Source organism: Xiphophorus couchianus, chromosome 11 (assembly GCF_001444195.1).
Source record: "Xiphophorus couchianus chromosome 11, X_couchianus-1.0, whole genome shotgun sequence".
NCBI lineage: Eukaryota > Metazoa > Chordata > Actinopteri > Cyprinodontiformes > Poeciliidae > Xiphophorus > Xiphophorus couchianus.
In genome coordinates, this window is record NC_040238.1 from 15,964,446 (window position 1) to 15,991,332 (window position 26,887).

At 38.4% G+C, this 26,887-nt stretch overlaps 1 protein-coding gene and 1 long non-coding RNA gene across 3 annotated transcripts in view; both read left to right on the plus strand.

Moving 5' to 3' along the window:
• Positions 1 to 23,649, plus strand: part of LOC114153032 (junctional adhesion molecule C-like) — a 43,487-nt gene extending 19,838 nt beyond the window's left edge. Inside the window, exons 2-10 of one of the 2 annotated variants that reach the window (XR_003597259.1) lie at positions 10,633 to 10,701; positions 10,780 to 10,893; positions 10,967 to 11,119; positions 11,619 to 11,821; positions 15,440 to 15,539; positions 16,761 to 16,890; positions 17,014 to 17,068; positions 19,029 to 19,210; positions 19,300 to 23,649. Coding sequence is in view for 1 of the 2 variants with exons in the window: in XM_028031270.1 (XP_027887071.1) it covers positions 10,633 to 10,701; positions 10,780 to 10,893; positions 10,967 to 11,119; positions 11,619 to 11,821; positions 15,440 to 15,539; positions 16,761 to 16,890; positions 17,014 to 17,068; positions 19,029 to 19,064 (860 nt within the window). In the remaining variant the exon portion in view is untranslated. Of the gene's footprint in view, positions 1 to 10,632; positions 10,702 to 10,779; positions 10,894 to 10,966; positions 11,120 to 11,618; positions 11,822 to 15,439; positions 15,540 to 16,760; positions 16,891 to 17,013; positions 17,069 to 19,028 lie in introns of both variants that reach the window. The other variant, XM_028031270.1, reaches the window with a different exon arrangement.
• LOC114153033 (uncharacterized) lies at positions 15,872 to 16,614 on the plus strand. The gene is made up of 2 exons (XR_003597260.1): positions 15,872 to 15,905; positions 16,232 to 16,614. It is a non-coding gene; the product is annotated as an uncharacterized LOC114153033 (long non-coding RNA).
• Positions 23,650 to 26,887: the final 3,238 nt, after the last annotated feature.

Below are 26,887 nucleotides of genomic sequence, written 5' to 3' on the forward strand. Positions count from 1 at the left end.
TTTCATTGATTTTCTATGGACGTATTCAAAAGAAAATCTGGATCGTGTTGCTAATTATTCGTGTTCAGAAGGGAAGCGCAGGGATGGGGTCATAGTGTTTCCGAGGAGGCTGAATTACAGCGCATTGCAAATATAACCCAGCAGCGGATCATGTTTTCCATGAAGATCTCATGCCTGGATTTCTGTCATTACGTTTAGGTCTCCGCCTTTTTTATCTTGGCGTTTGATGCTTATTGTTTCCAAAGTTACAGTACACTGTCGCCATTGTTCTGTTTAATTAAGCCGTGATTCACCCTGACTGCCTGAAACTGTGTCAGAAAACAAAGGTCCTCATTGGCATGCCGGGCCACCGAGGGCATGCGAAGAGGCAGTTTGACACCAAATAACCGGACTATTTTTATGCAACAGCCATCCGATTATCTCAGGCCCAAGATGTTTCACATGATTTAATGAATGTCGAATGTTATTGAAGAAAATCAATGGTTTCATGGTTGCTCATGAGCTAAAATCACAAAAAAATGTTGAGGGATCAAATGAAAGAATGGAAAAAAACACCCACTATAACTAAGTGCTTGTTTTTTGCCTTAAGGCATCAGTTTAATTTGTATGTCAAAACCTTATATTTTTTATTTATTTGACACAAGGCCTGAATTATTAGATCTTTATTTTATTATATGAGCTAAAAATAAAACAAATGTGATTCTTAGTTCTTGCTAATGCTTAACACTATGATAATTTTTTTTAATTTTAGTTATTTTTTACATCAGCATGTTCCATTGGCAACAACTAATTACTACATTTGGATTCCACTCATTTCAAGCAAGTGAAACATTAAAGCAATCAGTGGCGGCGGCTGTGAGTAAGGTGAAAAAGTGAAAGTTTGCCTTCCTCCTCTGTGGTCCGGTCCTGTGAGCTAGTCATACTTAGCTCGGGGTTAAAGCGAGAGCGGGCCAGATGTAGATGCTAACGCTGACACAATGTGACAGGTTCCCAGGCATTCAATGACACCATCAGCCCCACCGCAAAGCCCCCACCTCCTCCACCCTCTCGTCAGCTCTGTCCACGTCTTTGACCCTGCTGGATCAGAGGCCTCACCGGCGGTAAGGCTCGTGGGTCACGCCGGACTCACCGGGCTCACAGATAACGGCCTGCAGCAGCTCCATATTTAAATGCGGAATAAATGAATACACAAAGAGCTCTTGCAGGCAGAGCAAACTATGTTTGAGTACACCTGGATAAGATACCGGAGCATTTGAATAAACCCCTGATACCGGGATCCAGTTCAGAGACAGAATGAGTTTATCCAGTTATTGTGGGATGTCTGTGACATCACAGTTTGTTCAGTTTTACAGACTTTTCTTTCTATTTCTGGCTTTCTTTACCCTTTGTCATTTTATATTATATAAGTCTTTGAAATCGTTTTGTTTGGGAAAATATTGCTTTGTAACTTTGCTACTAGTGTGACCATTTTCTCTGAGATCTTATGTTTCATTGTTATCTTTAATTTTATTGAATATAAAATAATAAGACAAAATCTATTCTGAGTAAATAGAAAACATACATTAAAGTGATTTATTGAGGACATGTAAACAAGGACAGGCTGCATCTTTGTAACATATTGAGTTTTTAATCTGTGTTACTAATTTTCAGATACAAAAACTAGACAGTACAATATAATATTTTTGTGTCAATATATTCTTTGCCTGATGAACTCTAAAATATAATAATATTATAGTGCAGCTTTTCACCCTTTCATACTGCTCTATTTTCTTAGTCATCATTCTTTAAGTGTTTAAAAAACACTTTTACCTTTCTGCAAACTTTTCTAGAGAGACGATGTGTTCTTAAAAATATTCGGTAATATTTTAAATGAAACCTCTGCACTCAGAGTTTTAAATTACCTCCTTTTTGTTTTTGAATTAGATGACTTTGCTGTTTTTAAGTGCAGCCTTTGGCAAGGAATTATAGAATCATTATAGAATCATCTTTAACACAAATTTCACAGATTCTGTTGAAAAGTTTTGACTGCACTTTTAAATCAATTCAAATGGACAAATCAGTTTGTCTAAACAAGTTGATTTGTACTTATTGATCATTATTTGCACTTTGACCATGTTAGCCTAAAGCCAGAGCAGTTAGCTTTGTAACTCATAATCTGCCAGGAACACGGCTCCTACGTACAGCTGCCAATCGTTTCAGCGATTGGGTTTGTTCTTTTGATGAACAAAGTTAACAATGTAATGTTTCATCTTATTTGCCCCCTAACAAGCTGCATAGTTAGTCAAATTTTGCTCCCAACAATCATTGCTTACATAACCAAAAGTTATCTGCTTTAAAAGTCATGTTGTGGAAACAGAAGGAGAATCATTCTTCACTGTTTTAAGACAGTAACAGGTCAGTATGAGTTAAATCTGCTGGTGATTTGTTTTCCACTAATGTGCATACTTGTTACATTTTTAAAGACTGTCATGTAACTGACTTTAAATTGATCTCATTATTTTTGTCTAAAGTTTTTTCTTAGCTGATAGAAACATTTTTTTATTATTATTATTATTGTCATGGTAATATAAAACATACTGATTATATTTTTTAATACAAGGCATAAATGACAAAATGATTATTAGTGTAATAATCAATAGCATTATTTTCGAAGCGGCCATGTTATATTATTTCTGTATTAAGTAAAATCGTGTAGGTAATGGTTTACATTTAGCTTTTAATTTAGGCGTCAATAGAGCAGTTCAGTTTCTTTTTTGGTTCTAGGAATGTTCCATCGAACATGTAGACAGCAGAACCAAACAGTTGAGTGAGAGAAAACAGACGAGGCTCCCATGAACACCTTGAAAACCAGGGTCTGGTCAGTGTCTGTCCAGCTAAATGAGTTGTGTGGTTTGTGTTCACAACCAGACAGAGACCAGAAACAAACATTGCAGTTCGCTCTTCTAGTTTTACCACAAATAGATGAGAGGTTTTATTTACTGAAACTGTGATGATCAAATGCGGCCCAGTATTAAAAGAAAGGTCATTGTTAGCTAGTCTCTGTATTCTCAGTATTTACAGATTATTCATATTTGATCCATTAATCTGTCATTCTTGTAATCATTTTAGTTTGTTAAAACCCCCAACATGTTGCCATGTCGCATCTTTATCATGTTTCTGTCAGTCAGATCAACAAGCAATCTTTATTAGCTGACCACATCTGCACAACATGGCACCAATTTAAGAACTACTACAAAATGAATGCATACTTCAGAATAAGTCTCTTAAAAATAAATGCATAATATTAAACTTTCCTTCACTTCCTAGGCTCATTATAACAACTTGTACTGCTATCAGTCAGTTTCTGACAGCAACTGGATTGCTGTTTGTGAGATAGATTGTGTTTTAATTTGTGAATGGAGCAGAAGCAGACATTTTAGGCAGAAGATAGAAACGGTGCGGGAGGACAAGGCCCTTCACTGTCAAAGACCAGTTCCTCATTTTTTGATAACTAGTCACTGTTTATATTTGGTTTAATCATTTTGATCACTGAATTGTATGGTTCTCTTGCTTTTAGATATTTCTTTAAAACAAAAAAATATTTCTTTATATTTTTTACCTGTGTAAAGTACTTTATGTTGCATTTGATTGTATGGAAAATGCTAAAGTTCTTCTAACAAGAACAAGAACATGGGAGCATTCAACTCCCCCCTGGACAACTTACTGATTTCTTGATTTTTACAGAGGATTGTAAGGTTTTATTGGTTTTCAAAAACTCTCATCCCAGCTCAGATCCAGGTCAGAGATGTTCAATAATCCATGGATATGAAAAGTGTTCATATTCATATTGTGAATATGAAACAGCAGCATCAGACTTTTCTGCTCTATTTTGACCATTTATCGTTGATTACTGGAATCATTTTTATAGCAGGTTGTTTCTCCTTTGTTTCTCTCTTTTTCCACATCACCAGCTTTCAGCCAATAGAAAACATATACAACACTGATCTTTTAGCGCCTTTTTAAAATCCTTCCCACATCAGTAATTTACATCACTGCACCTAAATGTTGGCTGTTTTGGTCCTTTATATGATTGTGAGAATTCCATCAGATGGAAGAATGGGAAGAGGGACTTCCTGACTTCACAGGAAACATGTCAACCTATGCCATTCATGCCATGACACACCTTGAATTGAGCGGCCCACTCCACCCGTGTTCAGTATGTAATACATTTATATGAAGGTTTAATATAGCTGCATATTTAGAATTCACTTGAGGTTTCCTGACTCTTGGAGCGATGCGCTGCTCTGGATTCAGCTTCAGTGAGGTGGCATTTGCTTAGCAGCTGAAGGAACATCTGACACTTTTGTTTCTTACCAGTAGCCATATGCTGTTTTTAACCTCTCCGCCTGTACACGCATTCTTTTTCATCGCTTTTTCTGCATTTTGCATTAGACTGCCCCAGATAGATCAGTGGCTGATCTAAAGTGATTAACCTACAGTGCTTTACAAACGAAAAACAGAAACATGTTTGTTTGTGCTTATCATTGAGTATTCTTTACTCAAGCTCCAAAAAAATAATAATAATAATAATACTTTGAAGCATTTTACATCGAAGGATATTTATCTGCCAGCAAACAATGCTTTTCTGTAGACAGAGCTAGCGGAGCCAGATATTTTGGTTGTCACTGATCCAATATTAATATCTATATCAGTCCCAATAGTGAGAATAATTCTCGATCGAGTATTGGTAACAAAGTTAAAAACTACCTTTTCAGATGCAGCAACAAAAATTGTCACCATTCCATGATTTAAAATGCATTTAATGAGATGTCAGTGACACTGCCCCTTGTCTACCTATTGCTGGGCACTGTCAGTCACCTGACTGAAAAAAAACAAAGTTTGCTGCTTGGAAATAGTTCTGGTCTGTAAAAACTCAGACGGCAAAGCTTTGGAAACACAGACGCACCATTCATCAATCTTATTCAGATAACACTGTTTGAAACTAGAGCTGGCAGGTCACAAGCAGCATGTGTGCAAAGCAGCTGACTGCAGAAAACCTCACTAATTATACAACTAGTTATCCAATATTCTGCAAAATGAGCTCTTGGAAGCTATTACCAGAGCTACAGGGCGTTCCAATTAATAAAATAAAATAAAGTAATAATCCATATGTTTTGTTATTTGTACTAGTTTTTCTGTTTGTATTAAAAGCACTGCTATACGTTGATGTGGATAATTGCGTAAATAGCATACTTCTCTGAAACCAAAGTATTTTTACTTTATACTAGGTCTGTAGAAGTCTAATCTCTCGGAGCAGAGAGGTAGAGGCAGGTGGATGTGTGGGAAAGATGTGTTGGGGATGGAGGAGAGCTGCTGGATGACCGCAGCAGTGACGAAACAACCCGGGGTCATTCCTCATGCCAGCTCAGCTCTGAAGCCTTCCTCCTGTCTTCATCACCGCTCAAGCTGACTGCTTTTATGAACGAACCGTTCTGGGGCCTGTTTAGTCACTTCCTCCCACAGCCACGGGAACAGGTGGAAAAAGTGTGTTTCACTGGTGGTCACTCTTATTATGGTGGAAATTCTGTTACTATAGAAATCTCCCTGTGTTTCTATGGGAACATCAGAGCACGTGTCATGGTCATGTTGCAGAAAGACGTGCATCGTTGCCAGCATATTTCTGATTCTGTTTTAGTTGGTGGAATGTGTTTCTTCCTCTTCTATTACTGGAAGTTAAACATTTATACCCGTTGGTAGTCATACATTGAGGGAATAAAACTAGTGCTAGTTTGTTTGAGAGCATAAACATTTAGACCTTGTAAAAGCAGTTCTGAGTGCTTCCAGAGGAACATTCCCATCAGAGACTCTTTCTAGGGAAGACCATGGAAAACTCCACAGTAAGCCTAGAGGAGAAACTATCTGACACATATCTTTATTCAGATAAGATATTTAATAATAATAATAAAAGAATGCTTTAAGCTGCTTCTGCTGGTTAGAATTAAAATAAATCATGGAAGCATCATCATTCTATCATTAGGAGATCCACAACAAATTGCATAAAAGTGACAGAGGCCCTAAAACAGCTCATTCTGAAAGGAACTCTAAAGAGGCGATGTTAGCAGGTGAAATCTATATATTTCAGAATGATTTTGTGCAAATGGATGTTTTGTATTGCCCATAGACCTGTCCTAACTTGTTTAGAAGGAAACACAATAACATCCCTTTAATAGTTGATCTAAAATATTTACCAGAACATTTTCATATCATTGCATGTCATTTTTATCACTACATTTACTTAATAATACTATGTATTTGCACATGCACAAAACCTTAATTACTTAATTGGCTGTAATAAATTCACCTTTATGAGGGTTAAAAATAGATATAAGATGTTATAGAGAGGAAACACCAAAGAGTCACACTGTGCAGGTTTAACTGGAGAATAAAAACCACTGATCCCAGTGGAGTCTTCCTCAGCCATCCCAGTCTTCCTCTCTCCCCCACAGCGAACGGCTTTGACTCGTCACCAGCCAAGCTACTTAGTTTGCCAGTGTTGAAACAGTGAAACAAGGTGCTGAATACGAATCAGGGGTATGTAGGCCATGTTGTTCAGGTAGCAATAGCAGTGGAGCCTGTTCTCCTGTTCTGGCTCCAAATGTACATTAGCCTGTTCTACCAATGTTACAGGAAAGAGTTACAACACCTGACAACACCCTACTGTTGAAGTATAGCCAAAGGTATACGGTATGTTATGTGTTGGACTTGACCCTGGAAACGTCCTGGTTGAAGTGACAAACCAATCAGAGAATCAGGGAATTATTTTATTGTGATGACAGTCATTTCTGTTGAGTAAAGGATGTTGCACCATCTGCACTGATCAGGTTTAAATAAATGAAATAACAGATGAAATAAGAACCGTCAAAAACTATTAACAAAACAGTTTCGATGCCAGCTTTTGATCGCGTGTAAAACTGGCCGCAGCCACTTTGATGTCTTGAGTTTCCAAAGAGGCGTGGGAATATTCTCCACAGGCATGAAGTTTGGATGTTCCACGGGGAATATCACTGGTTGTTTAATTGAACCTTTCTATTTATGATGCCGGCGTCGTCTCGCAGCAGCAGCAGCAGCGGCAGCGTAGGAGACAAGTGCAGCATCCCAGGAGACATTACCAAACAAGGAGGAGCTCATTACAGCGCGCCGGCACGGAGAACTCCTCCGCTCTGCCGGGCCTGCTGTATTATTCAGTGATGTAAAACTGAGAGAGTGGGTTATGAGGGCATTACACTAAGATTACAGAGAATAGCCTGAGCCCATCATAGAGTAGGCAAGGAAGATTAGAAAAAAAAAAAAACAACTTTGCAGATTTGCAGATTAACACAACTCACATCTGTAGCGAACCAAGAAAGGAAAACCGCTATGTAGGTCAGTGAGCACCTGCATGATTTAAATGCTATTGATCTGCACCGCTGTCTTGCATCGTGATCACAGTGACTGTGGACTCATCCCTGGCTCCATTGGAGCAGCACCGAGGAGGTTGTTTAAGAACAGCAAGAACTGGGCCCAGTCAGAGAAAGGTGCTTGGAAAGAGAGTGGGAAACGCCCCTCCCATGTCCTATCATCAGCACTTCCTGATATTTTACTGGATTTGTGTGCTGAATTGCAAAACACTTGGAGGGAAATGCTGAAGGTATTTTTTTGCTGGATGGTTACTTTAGCAGTTTTTTTTACATGCATCAATCTGATCTTCAAAAATCTGTTTACGCCTTTTTTATGTGTTTTATGAGCGTGAGTAGGAGGTTTAACATCAGAGCAGAGAGTTTGGATTGACTAGACACTAGAAATCCAGCTAACGTATTCTGAAAAATGTTTATACAACTACAATTTTTTAGGGTATTTTACTTATAATTAGTTGGATTACTTTGAAATACAGAGCAGAGGACAACAATGCATAAATTAATCATGAATTGGTATAAATGTACAATCGACTGATGAACTACTACATTTTGGTAAAACAAATCTGTACACATGTGTATGCAAGTTCTAGGGTATAGTGTTACTCGTGTGGCTTGTGAATATGTCCTTTCTGTGCCTTTAAATAATAACACAAGGATATATTTTTTCTAATGAAGGGAAAGAAGTATGCCACAAGCCAGTCCTTTTGAGTGGGGGGATTTCCTGGACAGCTGTTTTCAAGGCACATCTCTTGCTTTTTTTATCTCCATGTCAAGCTCACTTAGGCACCTAATCTGCTTTAATACTGACTGAATAAAGGAGAAGTGTGTGGACTGGGAGGAAACTCCAGTACTTGTGTCGGAGCAGAGGGAAAACTGTTGATGGCTTTGTGTGTAAGAACAGAGGTGGACACAATTTCTATTTAGAAATACAGCTGGCATTCAGAAAGCCACTTTGCCCTGGACAGACTACAGTATGGTGATGACAATAAAAGACTTTTACATGCCAAACATTTGTAAGTAAAGTAGAACTAATTATGGGAGAGAAACCTGAGCAATAAATCAGTCAATGGCACAAGTTCATGGTAAACAAAAACGTAAATGTTACAGTTAGAATACTATTACATGTTAAATTTATTTATATGTTTATTTTGATAATTATGTGACAACATGGAATACAAAGATGCTAAATTTAGTAGCAGTTTTCAAGTAGACATTCTTATTAGATAGGCAGAAAGAGAGACAGATAGATTGCGATAGCTGTAGATTTAACTATTACGCTTGGAGCCTGAGGTTGTACTTATCACAGCAACAAACATTAATTTCTTTTTCAATAGTTAGATCTCTGTTTTTTTATTATTATTATTATTTTTATTTGGTTGAATGATAAGGCCGGAAAACATATCACACTACAAGGGTTTCACATCAGTTGAAATTGATAATTATTGATTACTTTTTTGTTTTAAATATCCAAAATACTGCCAAACTGATCACGTGACCTTTCTTCTTTTATACACAAATTCCTCTCAAGGTGTTGTATTCATTTTCTGCTTTCACTCCACGCTGCTGTTTTTTTATTTATTTATTTTTGTTAAGTAGTTAAGAGGCACAGTGGCAAAACCCTAAACTGCTGCTGTGCATTTGTTTTCCCCCTCAGTGAGCACCTTTTTACGCTAGTGTTGTGTTGTGGCTGTGAGCATCAGCTAAGTCTAATCTTCTATCTTGTTATGATCTTGGGTTAGAGCCTGGGCTAATCAGCTTAGGCTGTCTGCTTTAACAGGTGACCGTAGACTCTGCTGTGTATTCAAATGCCAGTTGGCTGAGGTCACTTTATCCCTGTTTGAGTGCTTTCCTTAGAATCAGAGGGCTTAAACCTCCCACCGCTAATTAGAGGCTGACTGCACCGTTTCTACTGGAGGACATTCACTGGTAGCGTCACACATTTGTGGCCTATCCTGTTCAGGTTCAAATCCCTGACCTGAAAGGACCACCAACCTACACAATATTGCTGAAAAACATATCACAATATTGTCGTTTCAGTTAATTATTGATTGTTTTTGTGTTATAAACATTTAAAATACTGCCAAACAAGGTGACTTGACTTTTCCTGTTTTAGCCACATTTTTTTCTTTTCCTTTTCATTTTTTATGTGCTATGTGATTCTGGATCGGAGTTCAGTAAAATTATTTAATATTCTATCAGACATATTATATATTAATATTGTCACCTTCCTAATATAGTTCTGGCCTAAGTGATTTTTTGCCAAATGTCTTTTTTTTTTGTTTGTCTAAGTCATCTTTTTAGGTCGTTATTGTAGGACGGTGACAATATTGATCATGTTTATCTTTATATATGTTAATGATTGGTTCTTCAGCCCTTCCTACACCTTGTAGTTCCGGTGGTTCAGGTCCAGCTTCACCGTGACTTTTTGGGGCCTGAACTCTCCAATGCTTGCCTTTCCAACATATCCTCGTTGTGAAAGCAGCATCTTGATGATATGAATGTTCAGTAGAAAATAGCCTGACGAAAATAGATTTTCAGTGACCCTGCATCCAAAAGCCAGGCCATCATTTTAGATCTCAGCCGATCTAAGTGTTGATGAGCGCGTTCTTCGGTCAACAGTCATGCAGAAGTGATTTCCACGAATTTGTTCGCGGACCATGGGCTGTCAGGATGATTCAGCGGAGGCCCCTCCCATGCCCCCCGTCCTTCACATCTTTCTGGGGTGTTTTTGCACTGTTAGTCCCACATGGACAGCAGCATCAGGCCCAGAGATAGACAGTGAGGAGGGGCGGGGGAAGAGAGGCTCGGCAGGAGGTTAAACAACTGCCATGGTGAGCTCGCCCTGAAAAGGCCACATGCCTCCCTGCGCAATTATCCACTGTGCATAGAAGCAACACCCCAACCTTCCCCCACCCTCAACTTCCACACACACCCAAGCTGACATGCGAACACTCGACTGGAAGACGGACAGTAACAAGGCAAGGAGAAATACTTCTGCCTGTCCAGATTGTTCCACAGATTTAGACTTTATGCTCCCTTTGATTATGTTTGTGAAATTGAATACAAGCATGAAATCCATCCCCAGGGAGGGTGTTAGAACAAGGCCAACATCGGCGGAACCAGCATGGATTGGACGAGATCATCAGTTCATCATGAAAATCCAGAGTCTTATGTTGCCTGCCTGCTTGTTGTGTTGCAGGTTACTTCAGTGTGTTGGCAGTGGTGCTAAAAACAAGCGAGGAATCCCCCTCCACAGACGAATTTAACAGTAAGCGCTTATGACCGAACACACAACCCAAAATGGCCCCGAATGAACTCATCACCTGCTGTTTCTCTTCCTTTGCAGGGGTTGAGTTGTCATGTTTGATTGAGTCCATATCCACAATAAATCCACGCATCGAATGGAAAAAGATCACCAACAATAAGCCAAGTTACGTTTACTTCGACAGGAGGATCTCGGGTAAGGTTCAACTTCAGCTGCTGCTGTTTTTCTGCTGGTTGTTGTTCAACTTTTTTCATCTCTCCTCCGTCAGGTGACTTGGAGAACAGAGCTGTGATCAGAGAGCCGGCCACGTTGGTGATAACCAACGCCACAAGGTCAGACACAGCCAAATACCGCTGTGAGGTCACCGCTGCTGATGACAACAAGTCATTTGACGAGATTGTGATCGACCTTGTAGTGAGAGGTATTCCGGCTTCCTTTCATCCCCAATTGAACTCTGTGTGCTTCTGTTGGAAAACAGAATAAAATCACAGGAAACGCAGAGTAGGAGCCGTTACTTTGCCCTTAAAAGGCAGACTTCACACTGCGGATGCTGTAAAGTGAAACCCTGTTGTAGGTCGCACTGACCCGGGTGGCATATTCTCTAGGATGCGTTCAGAACTGCCCAGCTGCAAAGGCGTGTTCTGGGCTATAAGAGGAAGGCTCTGAAACTGCATCTGTTCTGAACTGCAGTGCTAAAGAAAGCATGCGCCGCGTGTTTCGATGACGTTTTCTGGCTGGTTTTCGCCAGGTCCTGTTAGTGGTGCCACTTCAGTGACCCATGAGTTTTTGGTCTTTCTAAAGCTTCAGGCTGATTTGTAGGCACCGAGGCATCAGTTTGTTTCTCCTCGGTGATGCTTTTGGAATGTAAAAGCTCAAGATGTACTGTCCTGATTCGTGTCATATGTTCTGTGCCACCACAGTGAAGCCAGTGGTGCCAAAATGCAGCGTTCCAAAGTCTGTGCCTTTCGGGAAGTTAGCTGAGCTCAGCTGCGTGGAGGAGGAGGGCTTCCCCAAGTCTCAGTACCAGTGGTTCAAGAACAGCGAGGAGATTCCAGAGGACCCCAAGTCCAGTCCCAAATTCCTTAACTCCTCATACACGCTCAACACAGGAACAGGAACTCTGGTCAGTATGCGGGTGCACGTGTTTGGGCAAGGACACACAAGCGGGGCCTGGGTGGGGCATTGAGGGGACAGTGGCCTAACGCCCAGGGGAAGGGGCAGATATTTTAGGGAGGCAGTCGAGGAGCTCGGGCCGCGACAGGAATCTGCTCTCCTCGTTTGCACATTCCTCAATTCTAGGTTAGTTTCCAGCACAGCTTAGACTGCTGCGCTCTCAGCCATCAGATGTGACACAGCACAGTCAACTGCTCTTTGTCTCAAAACCAGGCAGAGCGGTAAAACGAAAGACATTTCAAAATGGTACCTTCAGCTCTGTCTCACTTTCTCTCCTAACCTGTTATGCTGAACTCCAGTCTTCACAGAAAAAAGTAGCTGTAAAGTGTTAAGAACAAAGTCAAAGTAGCTGCAATTCCATTGTAAATGGAGTATTTGTCAATATTCTACTGATGCCGCAAAAAATATAATTTTGCGATTGCATTGTTTTCATTAAATGAGAAATTGAATTAAAATCACAATTGAATAACCTTGTTCACGCAATAAGTCATTCCAAATCATGGCAGTTTCATGACGCCATCATTAAAAATCATGGCATCATGAAACTGTTTATGGTTGTAAACAATTTCATGAAATAAATTCATAATTTAGCCATGGCAATACCGGTCATCGTCTATCAGCCATCAGAGGAGACATCAGCGTCTCATTCAGGGGTTGCTGCGGCAAACCTCTCATACGTTTGTGCCATTTTGGGGAATTTGTAGTTTGTGATTTTACAGAACCGCTAAAGATTCAACATGTTTGAATGACACAGAACTTTTTATGAACTGTGCAAAGCTGTGAGAGCTCTGGTGGAGACGGCTGCTCATTGTCCAAAAAAAAAAAACCTTCATCCTCATACTACTTCCTGTTGTCTTCATTGTTTCACCACTAGTCACATCATGGGGCGCTGTTGATCATGTTATGTAAAGCAATTTTCATAGCAGTTTTGCGAAATAAACCCATTTTGATACTGCCAAAAAAATTATCAAAATTGGCATGTTTCCATTAAGCAGATTTATTTTTGTAATTTAAATTTGCTCAATTTTATGGTTAATGGAAATGCAGCTGGTAATTTCAAATTGCATTATTATTTTTACATAATGAAACACAAGAAAAAGTGAACATAGAGAGTTTACTTTGCACTGTTTACACACAGAGTCGGGCAATAGTTAGTAGTTACATTTACTCTGTTATGGTTAGTTGAGTAACTTTTTCTGAAAAGTTACTTTTAGGAGTATTTTCACTATACTGACCTTTTTACTTTTACTGGAATAATTATATTATGAAGTATCGCTGCTCTTTCTTAAGTAAAATTTCTGGATAATGTGCCCAGCGCGGGTCAGGTTTTGTTAAAGTTGTTAAAGTTTTCATAGGTTTTATATTGAAAGAAATTGATTCGAAAAAATGTGTCTTTTACATGATTTTGTTATTTTAGAATTATGTTATTTAAATGAATTATTTTCGTTTTGGTCTTTAAAATACCAAAATTTCCACAGTCTTTTATATTTCGGACCATCTGATGGTGTAATTTTTAAATATTACATAACCGATGATTTGATCTGTAGCCTTTTTTACAAAACACTTGTTTTACTCGTACTTGAGTAATTTCTCGGAGGGATCCTTTTTACTTTCACTTGAATAAAAATATGTTGAAGTAGTTCTAGTGTTACTTGTGTACATCTTTTTTGCTACTCTTCTCAACCTCTGTTTATACCATGCCATAACTTACCTTACATTGCATTTTGTAGAAGGAAAATAACACTCCTGTGTTTCCACTAAGCAACATTTATGCATTTAGTGCTATTGTTGTAAGCAAAAGTAAAGTGAAATGCTTTTAAAAAGAAGCAATTGTACCGCAGGACACAGAATTACAGAAATAAAAGCTGGTATGTGCTGCAAGCTTGCTTTGAAACAGGACACTTGTCTTCCGTTTGTCAAGGTAATCATGAGTCAGGACGCATAATGCAGGAGAACATGTGTTTGATCTGCTGTGGTTTTAGCCTGTCTCTATGTCGCGTAATCCCAGACCGACATGCTGTTCCGATCTGGACTCTATAGTGGTTAGACCATCTGTTGCAGGACTTTCTACTGCTCTAATGGCTAAAGTTAGTTGTTTGATTTTGACTTTGTGTTGGAATCATTAAAACACATTCCTATTGGTACTGTGCCTCTATTAAACTTAGTGTATCCAGTCTGCGCACGTAATAGCAGAAAAATGGGACGAAAGCTGCAAATGGAGTTAATGTTGGTGTAATAAATAAATATTTGACTTTGATTTTGTGAAACAACTTTAACTAAAACAAGCAATGTCATCAGAAAATGCTTTGTACTAGGGATGCGATTTTTCAGACGAAAAGAAATGGTATCTGCTAAACTCTGAATCGACAGGTCAGTCTGTTTTTTAAAGATTGGTGATCGGCCAGAAAACTGCAATTGGTGCATCCCTACTTGGCACCTTTATGACTGATTCAGAGCAGGATATACCAAGGAGCTACGATGCTACCTTTGGGGATAAACGGCTTGTTGCAGGAAGAGACTGCCAATAAAACTCCTAAGCACCTGTGCTCTCTTCCTGGTCAGCCATGCCTTTGGAAATAGCTATGCTGTTATAATGTAAATTAACAAATAAATATCTTTACTTGTTTAATATACCAGTTCCACTTTTTGAATCTAATGACGGAAATAAATTAACTTTTCAATAATAATAATAATTATTTATTTTTATTTCTAATTAAAATCCTGACGGTCCATGTCAGAAGCCAGGTTAACCTGCACTGTAGGGCTTGTCAAAGGTTTCCAGATGGGTCCACATGTTGCGCCAGCTGTTGATGACTGGCGGTCACTGATGAGATTCCTCCAGAGTAGAGCCAGATGGAGGCGTGCACAATTCTACATTTCCCTGCTGAAAACTGTTATTATTGACAAAAGTTAAAATATTTGTTGAAAATCTTTAAATCTAATTTGTTGGTCCTCTTTTTCTCGACACTTTGTGACTGCTTTACATGCTCGAAAAGAAGCAACAGTGAAAAGGTTGGTGCAAAAAACTGAAATATTGTTGACTTCATGCTGTTAACGGTGAAATACTAATCAAATTGTCTCATGACAATAAATTGCTGAGCACTGTTTATGGAGATGTATTTTCATCTTCAGATGAAAACTAACTGGGGTAAAAACTGTTTATGCTAATATATGTATTAACCTTATTGCACTAAATACTGAAGAAATTAGCATTAGCAAAGGGTATTTTAACCAAATTGCCACTTTATCAAGAAAAGTGAGCAGATAGTCCATGTCTCTCCAATTTTCCTATTTAAGTTGAATTTAAATTATATGAATCATCTAAATATAACTTTGCCTGATTGACAAGTAACATTTGGTCTGTTAGTGGATAACATTAATATGGTGTGAAAGTCACTGCTTGTTCTTTGGTAGTGACTGTCAGTACCAAGCAAAGCCAGAGTCTTCATCCTGTAATGTGTTGAGATGTTCTTAAATTGTCTGCAAATAGCGAGTGACTGAAGAAAAGAAAAGTGCAGTCGCAGCAGGGGCCTGTATTATTCTGACATGCTTCACTCTCTCTGTGCAGAGATTCACTTCGGTCATAAAAGAAGATGCAGGCGAATATTACTGCCGAGCGAAGAACGATGCAGGACATGCTCAGTGTGCACCCCAGAAGATGGAAGTGTGTAAGTGTTAACTGTCTTCGTCAAACTGATCGTGTTTGTCGTTATTGTAAATAATCAGTCATGTTTATTTTTATAGCACATTTCAGTAACAAGTGCTTACCATCAGGAAAACATAAAAACAATAATACAGTCACCGATTGCAGAGCCAGGATCAAGCACTACGTTTTGTCAAGTGCTACCATCAAAATCCTCAGATATGTTCATCGATGTTCCAGTGATTAAAGGGCAAAAGTAGCTCTGAACAGACTGGTTTTTAGCCTTGATTTAAAGGACCTCAGTGCACCAGCTATTTTGCAGTTTTCTGTTAATTTGTTACAGATTTGTGGTGCATAGAAGCTAAATTCTGCTTCTCCATGTTTGGTTCTGGTTCTAAGGATGCAGACCATAACCAGTCTGAAAGGTTGATACGACAACAGGTCGTTAATGTATTTTGGTGCTAAGCTGTTCAGTGATTTGTAAACTAAATGTGTTTGAAAGTATATTCTCTGAGCTACAGGGAGCAATTGGAAGAACTTTAGAACTGGGGTGTTGTGCTCTGTCTCCCTGGTTTAGTGGGAACATGAGCAGCAGCGTTCTGGATCAGCTGCAGCTGTCTGACTATTTAGACAGGAAGACACTGTTGCGGTGATCAATCCGTCTAAAGTTAAACACATGTCTAGATTTTCCTGGGACATCCTGGAAATACTCCTCAGGTGATAGAAGACTGACTTTGTAACCCTCTTTATGTGTCTCTGAAAGTTCAGGTCTGCGTTCATCACCACACCCAGATTTCTGGCCTGATCAATACCTTCCAGCTGTAATAAAAACAGTGTCTGTGTGCTGACTTTAGATAGTTCCTCTTTAGGTCCAAAGATAAGATCTTCAGTTTAGAGAAAAATGAAAAACTAAAGGAACTGATTTAGTTAATTTAGCAGTAATGCTGTAAACTTGTCATTTGTATCACTACATCATGTGCTGCTGAAACTCATTTGTATTGTTTCACAGGTATTGTCAAATGTTTTCCAATAATAAGATTGGAACACAGATGTGCATTGTGGCCTTTATAACACCTGACAGTGTCAGTTATTTAAAAAACTGGTATTAGCCAAAATCAGAATTGGCAGGTCAGGCTTTTTAAAGATTAGTGATTGTCCAGAAAACTGCAATTGGTGCATCTCTACTTGTTAGATTTATTCTAAATGTCATTTCTGATTCCTCCTCCCCCTGATTTAACCTTTGCAGATGATATTGACATTGTGGGCATCGTACTGGGAGTGCTGGTGGTGGTTATTGTGCTCCTATGTATAACGGTGGGAATTTGCTGTGCATACAAACAAGGCTACTTCTCCGGTCAGAAACAGACCGGAAACAAGTAAGATGCCCAAATATACCTGGCTGTCATCTCAACATCCACAAATATATTATTTTATTTTAAATTAATAAACACTTAAGCTTGCCAGACTACAACAGCTGTGCTTTGATTTGTGTTTGCCAGTTACAAAGTTCCAGCCAAGGGAGACGGAGTGGACTACGTCAGGACAGAGGATGAGGTTTGTACATCCAGCCTACAGAAATCACGCTCAGTAAAAGCTAGCTTGTTGAAACTGGCCTATTAAATACATCTCAGGCTCAACAAACACTGAGCCTCAACAGTCAAACTAACGTGAGACCAGCCTGTCAATTTTAACTGTTTCTGAATAATAACTGCTTAGGATGGTGCAGTCTGGAACTATGACCACATGACACAGCTTTGAAGATGAAACCTCGAGTTTTCTCTAGTATATTACATCATGACATCGCATTGATATGACAATCAGGACGAAGGATGTTAGTTGAATATACTAGCTTGCTGTTATATTCCACACAAGCTTAAAATATGTCAAAATGTATGCTTTTTTGTTCCCAAAGGGAAAATTAATTAACTTGCCATTTTAGTTAAAAGGACGAAAAAGAGTAAATTGTGAGATTCATTTCTCAAATTTTCAAGAAGAAAAATAATAAATTCTCTGCTGGTTAAAAGTTATAAATTTGTGAGACAAAAACTGATCAAATAGTTGAATTGAATAAATGTTAAATATACCCATATTGAAAAGTTTGCATTAGTCTTGGAAATTAGTAGTTTTTTTCTTGCAAATTTACGACTTCAACAGAAAAAATATGTGAAATGAATCTTAAAATTTCGGAGTTTTTTTCTTACAGATTTATGACTGTGCAACATCAGAGAATTTTTTTTTTATTATTATTTTGAAAATTTTAATTTACTACCTTTTTTTCCTTTTTTCCTGTGTCTTACTTGCAGGTTTAAGTGCAGAATGTGTATTTGCTGCTGCAATTATTTCATCCAGTAGATGAATCATAAAGTTAAAAGAAATTTCCAAATGTGACTACGCTAGTACTTCAAATCAGAGTCGCAACACCACTGGTTCAGCTTCAACCCTCGTGTCAGCTCAGTCCTTACACAGATCATACTAATGTGGCAGGAAGGTGATTCTGATCTGGTTTGAATGTATTTTGGGAAATGGACTAATAGCTCTGAGGTCAGAACCTTTAGCACTTACCTTTCTAAATAAGACCTGTAGAGTTTCAGAAGGAGTTCTCTCTAATTTTTCTAAGTAGCAAAGAGACGTAAACTCCTTTGACGACTGTCACATCTTTCCACTTACAAACCATCTTAGTGTAAAATAACGAATTTATGAATTTTGGGCCATTGCTTTGTGTAGCTTCCAGCAGTAATATTCTGTAAGTGTAATCAGAAAGTGCACAATGTTTCCATTTGGGTATATTTTAGGACATAAATTTGTTTATATAAGCAATCAGGTAATAATACAATCGATTATTTGAACTGTATTCTAAACTATATTATTTAGAAGTACAACCAAAAGTACAATCACTTTTCTAAATGTTATTTATTAACCCTGCAGATTATCTTTATAATAGTTTAGCCACGATGGTCATTAAATAAACATTGCGACTTCCCCTCTCAGCCCCTTCAGACTAGTCAGCAGCAATTAGCAAACACCTGCTGAGCTCATTATAGGGGCTGCTTTTAGAGCAACTCTGGGAAAAATGTTACTAAAGGGTTAATTGAGGAGAGATGTTGCGATGACTTCCTGTTTTAGAAGAGCAGGAGTTTTTAAAGAGACAGAGACCCAATTTCAAGATGTTAAATTTCAATGTCAAATTTCTTTTAAGTCATATTTTATATATGCAGCAATTTTATAACAACTGAAGGTAACATAGTTACTTGACTGTGATATAAGATGATACTGTGTGCCTGGAAAATACATAATACTGCCCCTTTAACGATGTATTTAAAACATGACATTTAAAATTAGAAAATTTTAAATGTCGTTTATATATATATATATTTTTTTTTTTTGTTTTAACAGAAATGTAAACTTAATGAAGTTTAAGACCTGCTTAAAGGCTGTTCATTTCAAATCTCACAAACAGGCCTCATCAGATCGCATATCCTAATTTATGGAATATAACTGCATGTTCTCTCCGCAGGGGGATTTCCGACACAAGTCGTCATTTGTGATCTGATGACGGAATAAGGACAGTGAGGGCTGCCGCGCTCCGAGACGTGACAATCGGGCCCGCCCTCCACGCTGCTGGACCGCCGAGCTGCAACAGGCCGAGCTCTGGAGGTCACAGCGGGACTGAAACCCAACCACTCAAACTTGCCAAAGGTGACAGGAGCTCGCAGGCCACAAGATGTACAAAATATTATCACCCTCATTTGAGTTTTGTTTGCTAAATTATGGTTCTTTATTTCCAGTCATTGCATGGTTTTTAACATAAACTGAGGAGGCAGGAAGGAAGCATCTCTGATGTGCCAGGTAGAAACGGAGGAGGCAGTCTATCATGTCAACTTTCTACTGTAAACATTTAGCTTTTGTCATTTGTATAACATTTGTTTTCTACTGTTGAAACACTATTTTTGATGGAATATATTTTAAAATGCCTATAGATAAAAGTTTACTTTTTTAAATATTTGTAATATACTAACATGTGTGTAGATTGTTTTTTTCCTTTCCTTTGGTTGTGGATAAAAGTTTGTAACACTTTAACCACTTTGTGTTAAGCTGTAAGCATTCTCACCTTCTCAAAAGAAAGACTTGCTGCTTCCACATCCAGAAGTAAACCCCGATGGCCGCTCTCACTTACTGAGTCGCTCCACCCAGTCCGCGTTAAAGTGACAAAACTTCCACGTTTGTGTTCATAGGTAGTCTTAGCGAGAGGCTTCAGTGAGAGCCAAACGCTGTAAACACTGTACCAATCGGAGCTGCGTGTTTTCTCATTTTAAGTGTCCTTCAATGCTTACAGTTAGTCCTGTGTGTATTGCAGTTCCTGTCAGGATCGAGTTTGCCGTCGTGCACCGCAGTATGTGTTGAGTATTACACCATAGCAGTGAGAGTGACGATAATACAGGGTTTGTAAGTTAACCTTCCAGAACCAGAGGACCCACAACAAAACTGCTAAAAAGCTAGATGTGGTACCGGCGGGGTCTCTACGCAGTCTGGGAAAGTCTGGAATTTGATTTCAGTGTTACCCAGGTCTGGAGGTAAAAATAACAAATTTGTTTTCCCAGACTTTATTCCCCATCCAATTGACTAAGTATTGTGTCCTCCCTCATGTCTTCTCTAGGCCTGTCACCATAACACATTTTGCTGGACTGTAAATTGCCCCGGAAATTATTGCAATAAACAATAATATTGTTGGTATGAGTCAATTTTCAACTAATTTGTTGATAATGGCCTAACAATGCAAGTTCGCAGTCTCGCAGGCTAATAAACTTTAATTTAGTACAGAACACTACACACTGGAACTGAAAAATATAGTAAATAAACAAAAATAAAACACAACACTCAAAAACAATAGATTAAACAAGCGCAACTAAAACCAGAAATTTACTTGATTATGATGCCTCCACACAAAATTGGCCTTCAAAAAATGTTAATCATCAGAATTGAAATTATTGAACTCATTTTAATTTATCATGTGATTAAAGGTTATTGTGACAGGCCTGGTCTTTTCCTTCTTCTCCTGTTCTCTTGCCTTCTGCCCCCTTCAGTCTTTCATTCGTTCCCTCCTTCCTCCATGTTTGAAAATCCTAAATATCATCTTAAAAAATGAACATTGAACTATAGTATTCAACATTTGAAGTAAACATTAAGAACTAAATATGGAAAAAGTCTGGAATTTCCCGAGAAAACCTGCGTAGGAACCCTGTACTTATTTTTAATTCTACTAAGAAAAAGATGTTTTTTAAAGACGACTAAATAATGAATTTGACAAGAGGAATAGCTCATCAGAACCCAGTACTTTAACTAGACTCCACCTTGTCCAAACTCTGCGTACTAACATCAAACAACTCTGCTTAGTAGCTTTCATAGTGCACAAAGCTAAATATGGAACAAAGACTGATAAAGCCCATGGGCTGCACCAACAATCCTTCAATCTGGGAAAAGTCTTATTCTGGTTTGAACAAACCAAGGGAGCCCAGAGAAGCTGCTGACACAAATAACTACACACAGAAAGAATGAACCCGTTTTGTATCCATACTTATTCACAAAATGGCTGTCTAGTTTGCCAGCTGAGCCAGAAGAAACAGCAACATCTTCTCTTTTCTTAAGATTCCTCTTTCAGGTGCGATCCTGTCCTAACGCCCACAGCAAGCTTGCTCTGGGTAAAGTATCAGCCAGGCATGAAGGGAGTCACTTTTATTCCTCTGTCACATTATCTTCCTGTTGATGATTCAGTTAAACCAGAGCAGGTTCTGCCCAACACAATTTAAATGCATAACGTGGAGCAAACGCAGGATGATGGATTTAGTTTAGTTAGTTGAGTAGTTCCTCAACTAACATACCAGAAAACTGCAAAAACACAAAATCCTACCAAGGATTTTTGGTCCACTCTCTAGTGCAAATATCTTAGTGCACTTGAAATAAGACAAAACTGACTTGCAACATAGGAGCTTTTTTGATGGATTAATATTGTTGGAAAAAGCACTGTTTCATGGGAAAATGTTACGTTAATATTTCCCCATGTTAACACAACATGGGGAATGTAGTTATAAGGGGGAAAACCTGCCAGTGGAAGTGATACTTTTTCATTAATATTAAGGAATTATTGACAAGCTCCTGTATTGTGCTTAAAAGTTACTTACATGTTATTTTTCTCTTATTTCAAGTGTACTAACATATCTGCATTAGAAACCAGACCATTCTTGATAGGAGTTTGTTTTTTACAGTGAACCTTTGAATCTGTTGGACTGAGACAAACATCAACAGACACATGTGGCTTCAATTACTGTATATTTCTGCTCGGAACTTATAATTTCTGTGTTCCAAGTCTGAAAAATAAAGTGAAACTTCCTCTTTGAAATCGGCATTTTAACGAGGAATCTTGACAGTTGTTCTCCAACCCTAAATAGAAAAAAAAAATAGAATAAAAAATAAAACCTCGACACGCTGCTGAAGTTATCGCTTTTAACTGGGAACATCATCATTCCCAGATCCAAACTCCCAACGAAGCGAATCGAATGCAGAGAAAAGCCTCTTTAGACGCCCAAATACAAAGAAAAGTCTTCTTTTTTTTTTGGCAAAAATGCTTCAGACCCTGTAATTTCAAGCTGATGGTTTGTTTTGGTGCAGCTCAGCCTCTACAGCTTTAATCACAGCTTGTTCTCATTCCACTCAGCGGAGCGTTATGTCACAGTGAAGTATTGATTCATTTGGGGTCTGGATGGTTAACACTTGAACTGATTGTAAATAGATGTTTGCTTTTTTTCTTTCTTTCTTTCTCCAGATTATGTGAAGGAGTGAAAACGCGCTTTGTTTTTTTTGTTGTTTTTTTAGTACTGAGGCAATATGAAACTCTTTCCATTAGTGAGACTGAAGAACATTTCATGTGATCTTTCACAACCGGTGAGAACAAGAGCTTCTCGGGTCAGCTTTTGTTCCGAGCTCTTTGTCCATTTTAGTTTTGTAATCTAAAAGAGTTTTGTAGATCACCTGCTTCAGTGTTTTCCAGAAGGCCAGCTGTGATCATCAGAGACGGAGAATCAGCTGAAATGTTAACTTATTGTCAGTCATGGTAGAGACGATGTGCCCGACTATTTTACACCGTCACTTTGGTTCCTGCAAAGTCGAAAAACGTACGGCCAATTGTGCAACTTGAATTTATGAAAATAAAATGTCCCACTGTCACGTTTATTGCTTCCAGACGAAGTTAAAAATGCAGAACATTTTTAAAAGTTGGCTCTGGGACTACTAGATTAAAAAACATAAGCAGGAACCCTGTGTCTAAGTGTACTCTTTTCCCAATAATAAGTGGGACAAATACGACAAATCAACGTTTTTCAGCATGTTGCTGAAATCCCTACTCTTCATTTCTAAAAAAAAAAAAAAAAAAAAAAAACCGCTCATTCCTCTTAAGTGCCTTCAGACCCGTCCCGCGTCACCGGAGACGTCTCATGGCGTCGTCGGAGGTCCCCTCACCGTTTTACCCGCAAAAGCTTGAGAGGAATGATGCTACTGCAAACTCTGTTTTCCCTCTTTACATATCTGATCATTTGTAAATATTTTTTTTTTTTTTCATGGATTTGAAGATATAGACATGTTGAAGTAGAAATTAATAATTATTAGTGCCTATATATATATATATATACATAACTATATATAGTGGGACAGATTTTCGGGGAGTGACGACTGCGACCCAAAGCACTCCGGCTTTACAACAAGTTTCCTTTCCACCCGCCGCTGCTGCGCTCACCCACATGATTTCATTTGCGAACCCGCCCCTGTTCTGCTGCTCGCCGAGGTAAACACCGCACGCAGGGATAAAACCAGACTGTGTGTTCACTGATATGACAGGCAGGTGGAAATGAAGCAGAGTTCTTGCCTGCAGGTGGCTCTGAAGGAGTGTGTGTGGAGGCTGGGACGATGTGGGGTTTTTTATTTTCACATCATGTACATGTGGAAGTGCTGCCTGTCAAACATGACTCTGAGCCACCTGGGCAAAGAGGGGATCGTCTTTAAAGGAGCCTCTGGGTTGCTTTTGTTCATTTTAGAGCAAACTGTTTGTGATGAATAAAACTCACTCCTTGTTTTCCTGGAGAAACATATTTGTTTGGTTTTCTGTTCTTGTGCGTCAGTCCCCAAAGAGTCTCGTTGTTTCTGTTTAGAACTACTTAATGTCTGTGAAAACCGTCAGCTGGAGGTGTGCGATGCTGCGTTAAATTTAGGTAAAGCAGGCCCGTATCACCGATATCGATACGTTTACCGATATCAGTATCGAGACTTTTTATTAATTAGGGTTAGTATATCATCAAGCCTCTGACCCTCAGGTGTTTTTGTGGTTTTTCCTTTGAATTATTATTTTTTAATCCTGGGACAGAATTTGGACAAAGTTTAATATGACGAATACAAACAATAGAAAAACTAACCAAATGTGTGTGTGCATATTTTTCTAAAATTAGAGCAAAAATAAATGATCACTTGATAGCTAATCGAAACAAAAATCGTTTTTGAGCTAGATTTGAGGAACTAGAGTACAGAAAAATGATCAAATTTCAAGACGGAATCAGAAACTAATGTGTCGATCTAACCCCAGTAGAATCGATCCAATACTGATACTGACTTGGTATCAATGTTAGCAATATTTTGGATGAATCTGCTCACCTCTACCAACAGCCACTTGTTGAATAAAGAAATCAATTCATAGAGAAAGCAAGCGAGTAAAGAGGCATTTAAAGTGCCTTGCATAAATATTCATCCCTGATATTTAGTCATGTTACAACAGCCAGTGTATCATTTAAATAGTGTAACAATAGGCACATAGTGCTATTTCATATCACAATCAAGTAACTATGTTAACGTCAGTGGTTATAAAAACGCTTTATACATCAAATATGAAAGAAATTTGACTTCATAATTTAACACCTTGAAATTGGGTGTTAATTGAGCCCAGCAGATGTGCAATTCCACCAGCTGTTTGCTAATTGCTGCTGGCTAGTCTGGAGGAGCGGCGGGGGAAGGCTGCTCTAGTCCACCCAAGTGTTTTGCACAGGATTCTTAGACATGCCTCAGAGAATCAAGGCAACTCTCCAGGTATGTTTTTGATGAGAAAATTAAAATTAAAACATGGCATAAAGCTTTAAAAGGTACATTTTACTTAAAACTTCCCCTTTAATTTATCGTGAAGGGGGCCCAGCAAACAAACTGAACTTTTTCTGCCTCCACACCACAGCATGATGCTGCCACTGTCATGCTTATTCATAGGTATAAATTTTCCTCAGCTGGTAAGTTGATGGGAATATGGATGAAGTTAAAAACAGGACTTGAGACAAGACTAGAGGTTCACACTTTTCAGATGTTTAGGAGGTAAAACATTTTCTCAAGCGCTCCACAAAGGAATACTTTTACTCCTCCCTGTGCCTCACTGTAGCTTTTTACTGTCACAGTGGGGCTCATCTGTAGGGATTGAAAATTATGCTGGGTTTTTCGTCCCTGCTGTCCATTTTAGTGAATTTTTCTTTTTTAAATAAATCACACTGATTCTTTCACGGTCTCAATAGACAAATACAGAAGAAGGATATTTTATTTGAGCCGAATCATGAGTGACGACCAAAGTGGGACATGGGAGCAAACAACAGAGAGGTGGCAGGAGGAGGAAATCTCCCTGCTACCATTTTAAATATAAATATATATGTATATTTATGGTGTTGGTTCCCACACAGTATAACTTTGTTTGTTCCTCTTATTGCAGCCATTCAGGCAGACAAACTTCCACATTTCTTATCCAGTTTTTTGCTACATTTGCAAAAGTCTAAAAGAGCAATTCTGATTCATTTCAGTCGTTTCTGTTGACGGGACACATTTTTATTTGCAGAGAAGTTTGTATCATCTTGCAGACTGCATTGCGAAAACATTCATAACTCGGGAAGATTTTTTAACATTTAGCCTCGTTACAACAGCAAAACGTCAAAATTGATTTCAATTCTATTCAGACTTTATGTGACAGACCTACACAAAGTAGGGCACATGGTGAAGTGGAAGGAAAATATGTATTTGGTATTCAGCTTGCTTGTCTTTAATACTCCCAAATAAGTCCAGGTTATTGGTTTTCAAAGTATTCTCCTTCGATACAAAAATTCACAAAACATTTAAATGACAACGTTAAAGAAGAAGAAGAAGAATACACGTTGCTTTCCACAACTCCGTTTAAAAATGGCTCCTGTTGCTACACGCAGCAGCAGCTACAGAAGCAATGTTTTATTGTTGAGTCCATTTTATGGATTCACAGTCCTTTCACCAAACTTTACAATTAACTGAAACTGGATTACAGGTCAGCTGTGTTTTTTTGTTGTTTTTTTTTTTCCCAGGCAGCCAGATATTTTACTCAAGTAAGATTACCATTGCTATTCTTACTTAAGTAAAACTATCTGTCCAAGAAACCACTCAGATAAAGTCTAACACTGTAAAGTTTCGCAGCTACCGGCGAACTGATCAGGACATCTGATCTGATGTTTAGAAATTATGGAATCGGACAAAAACAATATGAAGTGTTTTGAAAACAAAATGGAAAAAGATACAAATAAATAACATATCTCCAAAATAACAAATTCAAACAGAAGAAATACTTTTCCCTATATGAAACTTGTGAAATCAACAGAGTGTTTTTTTAAACAAAAATGAAACTTGAGTACAAACAGGAAGTTTCACTTTAGCACAAATCGTAGGAGTGAGTCTGCGTCTGGTGCATTTTTGGTTGAAACATGCTTGCTCTTCATCTAGAGAAGTTCTTCACAGCGGGAGGAGCAGCGCTTCATAATCATATCACTCAAAGTAAAAGTAAAAAGTGCAATGCATTAAATCTACTTCTAAAAGTGCATTGTTTCTGTAGGAGCCACTCACCCAGGATGCAAAAAAAAAAAAAATCCCCATTGTTAAAATGTTTTTCTTAAAGTGACACTGAACAAAAGAAATTGAGCTGATTTGATACCTGAATAGTTTGTCTTTGTCACCGACAGAAGCGAGGCTAAAAAGTGAAGGTAGCTTGCAGAGAGCTGACTTTTCCATTCGTTGCTCTAAAGTTTTTTGGGTTTTTTTTTTTTTTCCATGGAGTAATCCAAGACTGCTCCGTGTGTTTCATCCGCGTGTTTATAACATCTAAGGTACAGACACTCTGTAGGTGTCTGGAAGTTTTCAGAGCAGAGAACTTGGGAGCTGACATGCTTGCAGAACAGTCAAAGGAATGCAGATCGTGTCTGACGGTGAGATGTCTGTCGCCTGTTTCAAAACCATCACAGCACCACACGACAAACTGACGACAAAGATTTCAGCTGAAATAATTGTTTTTTT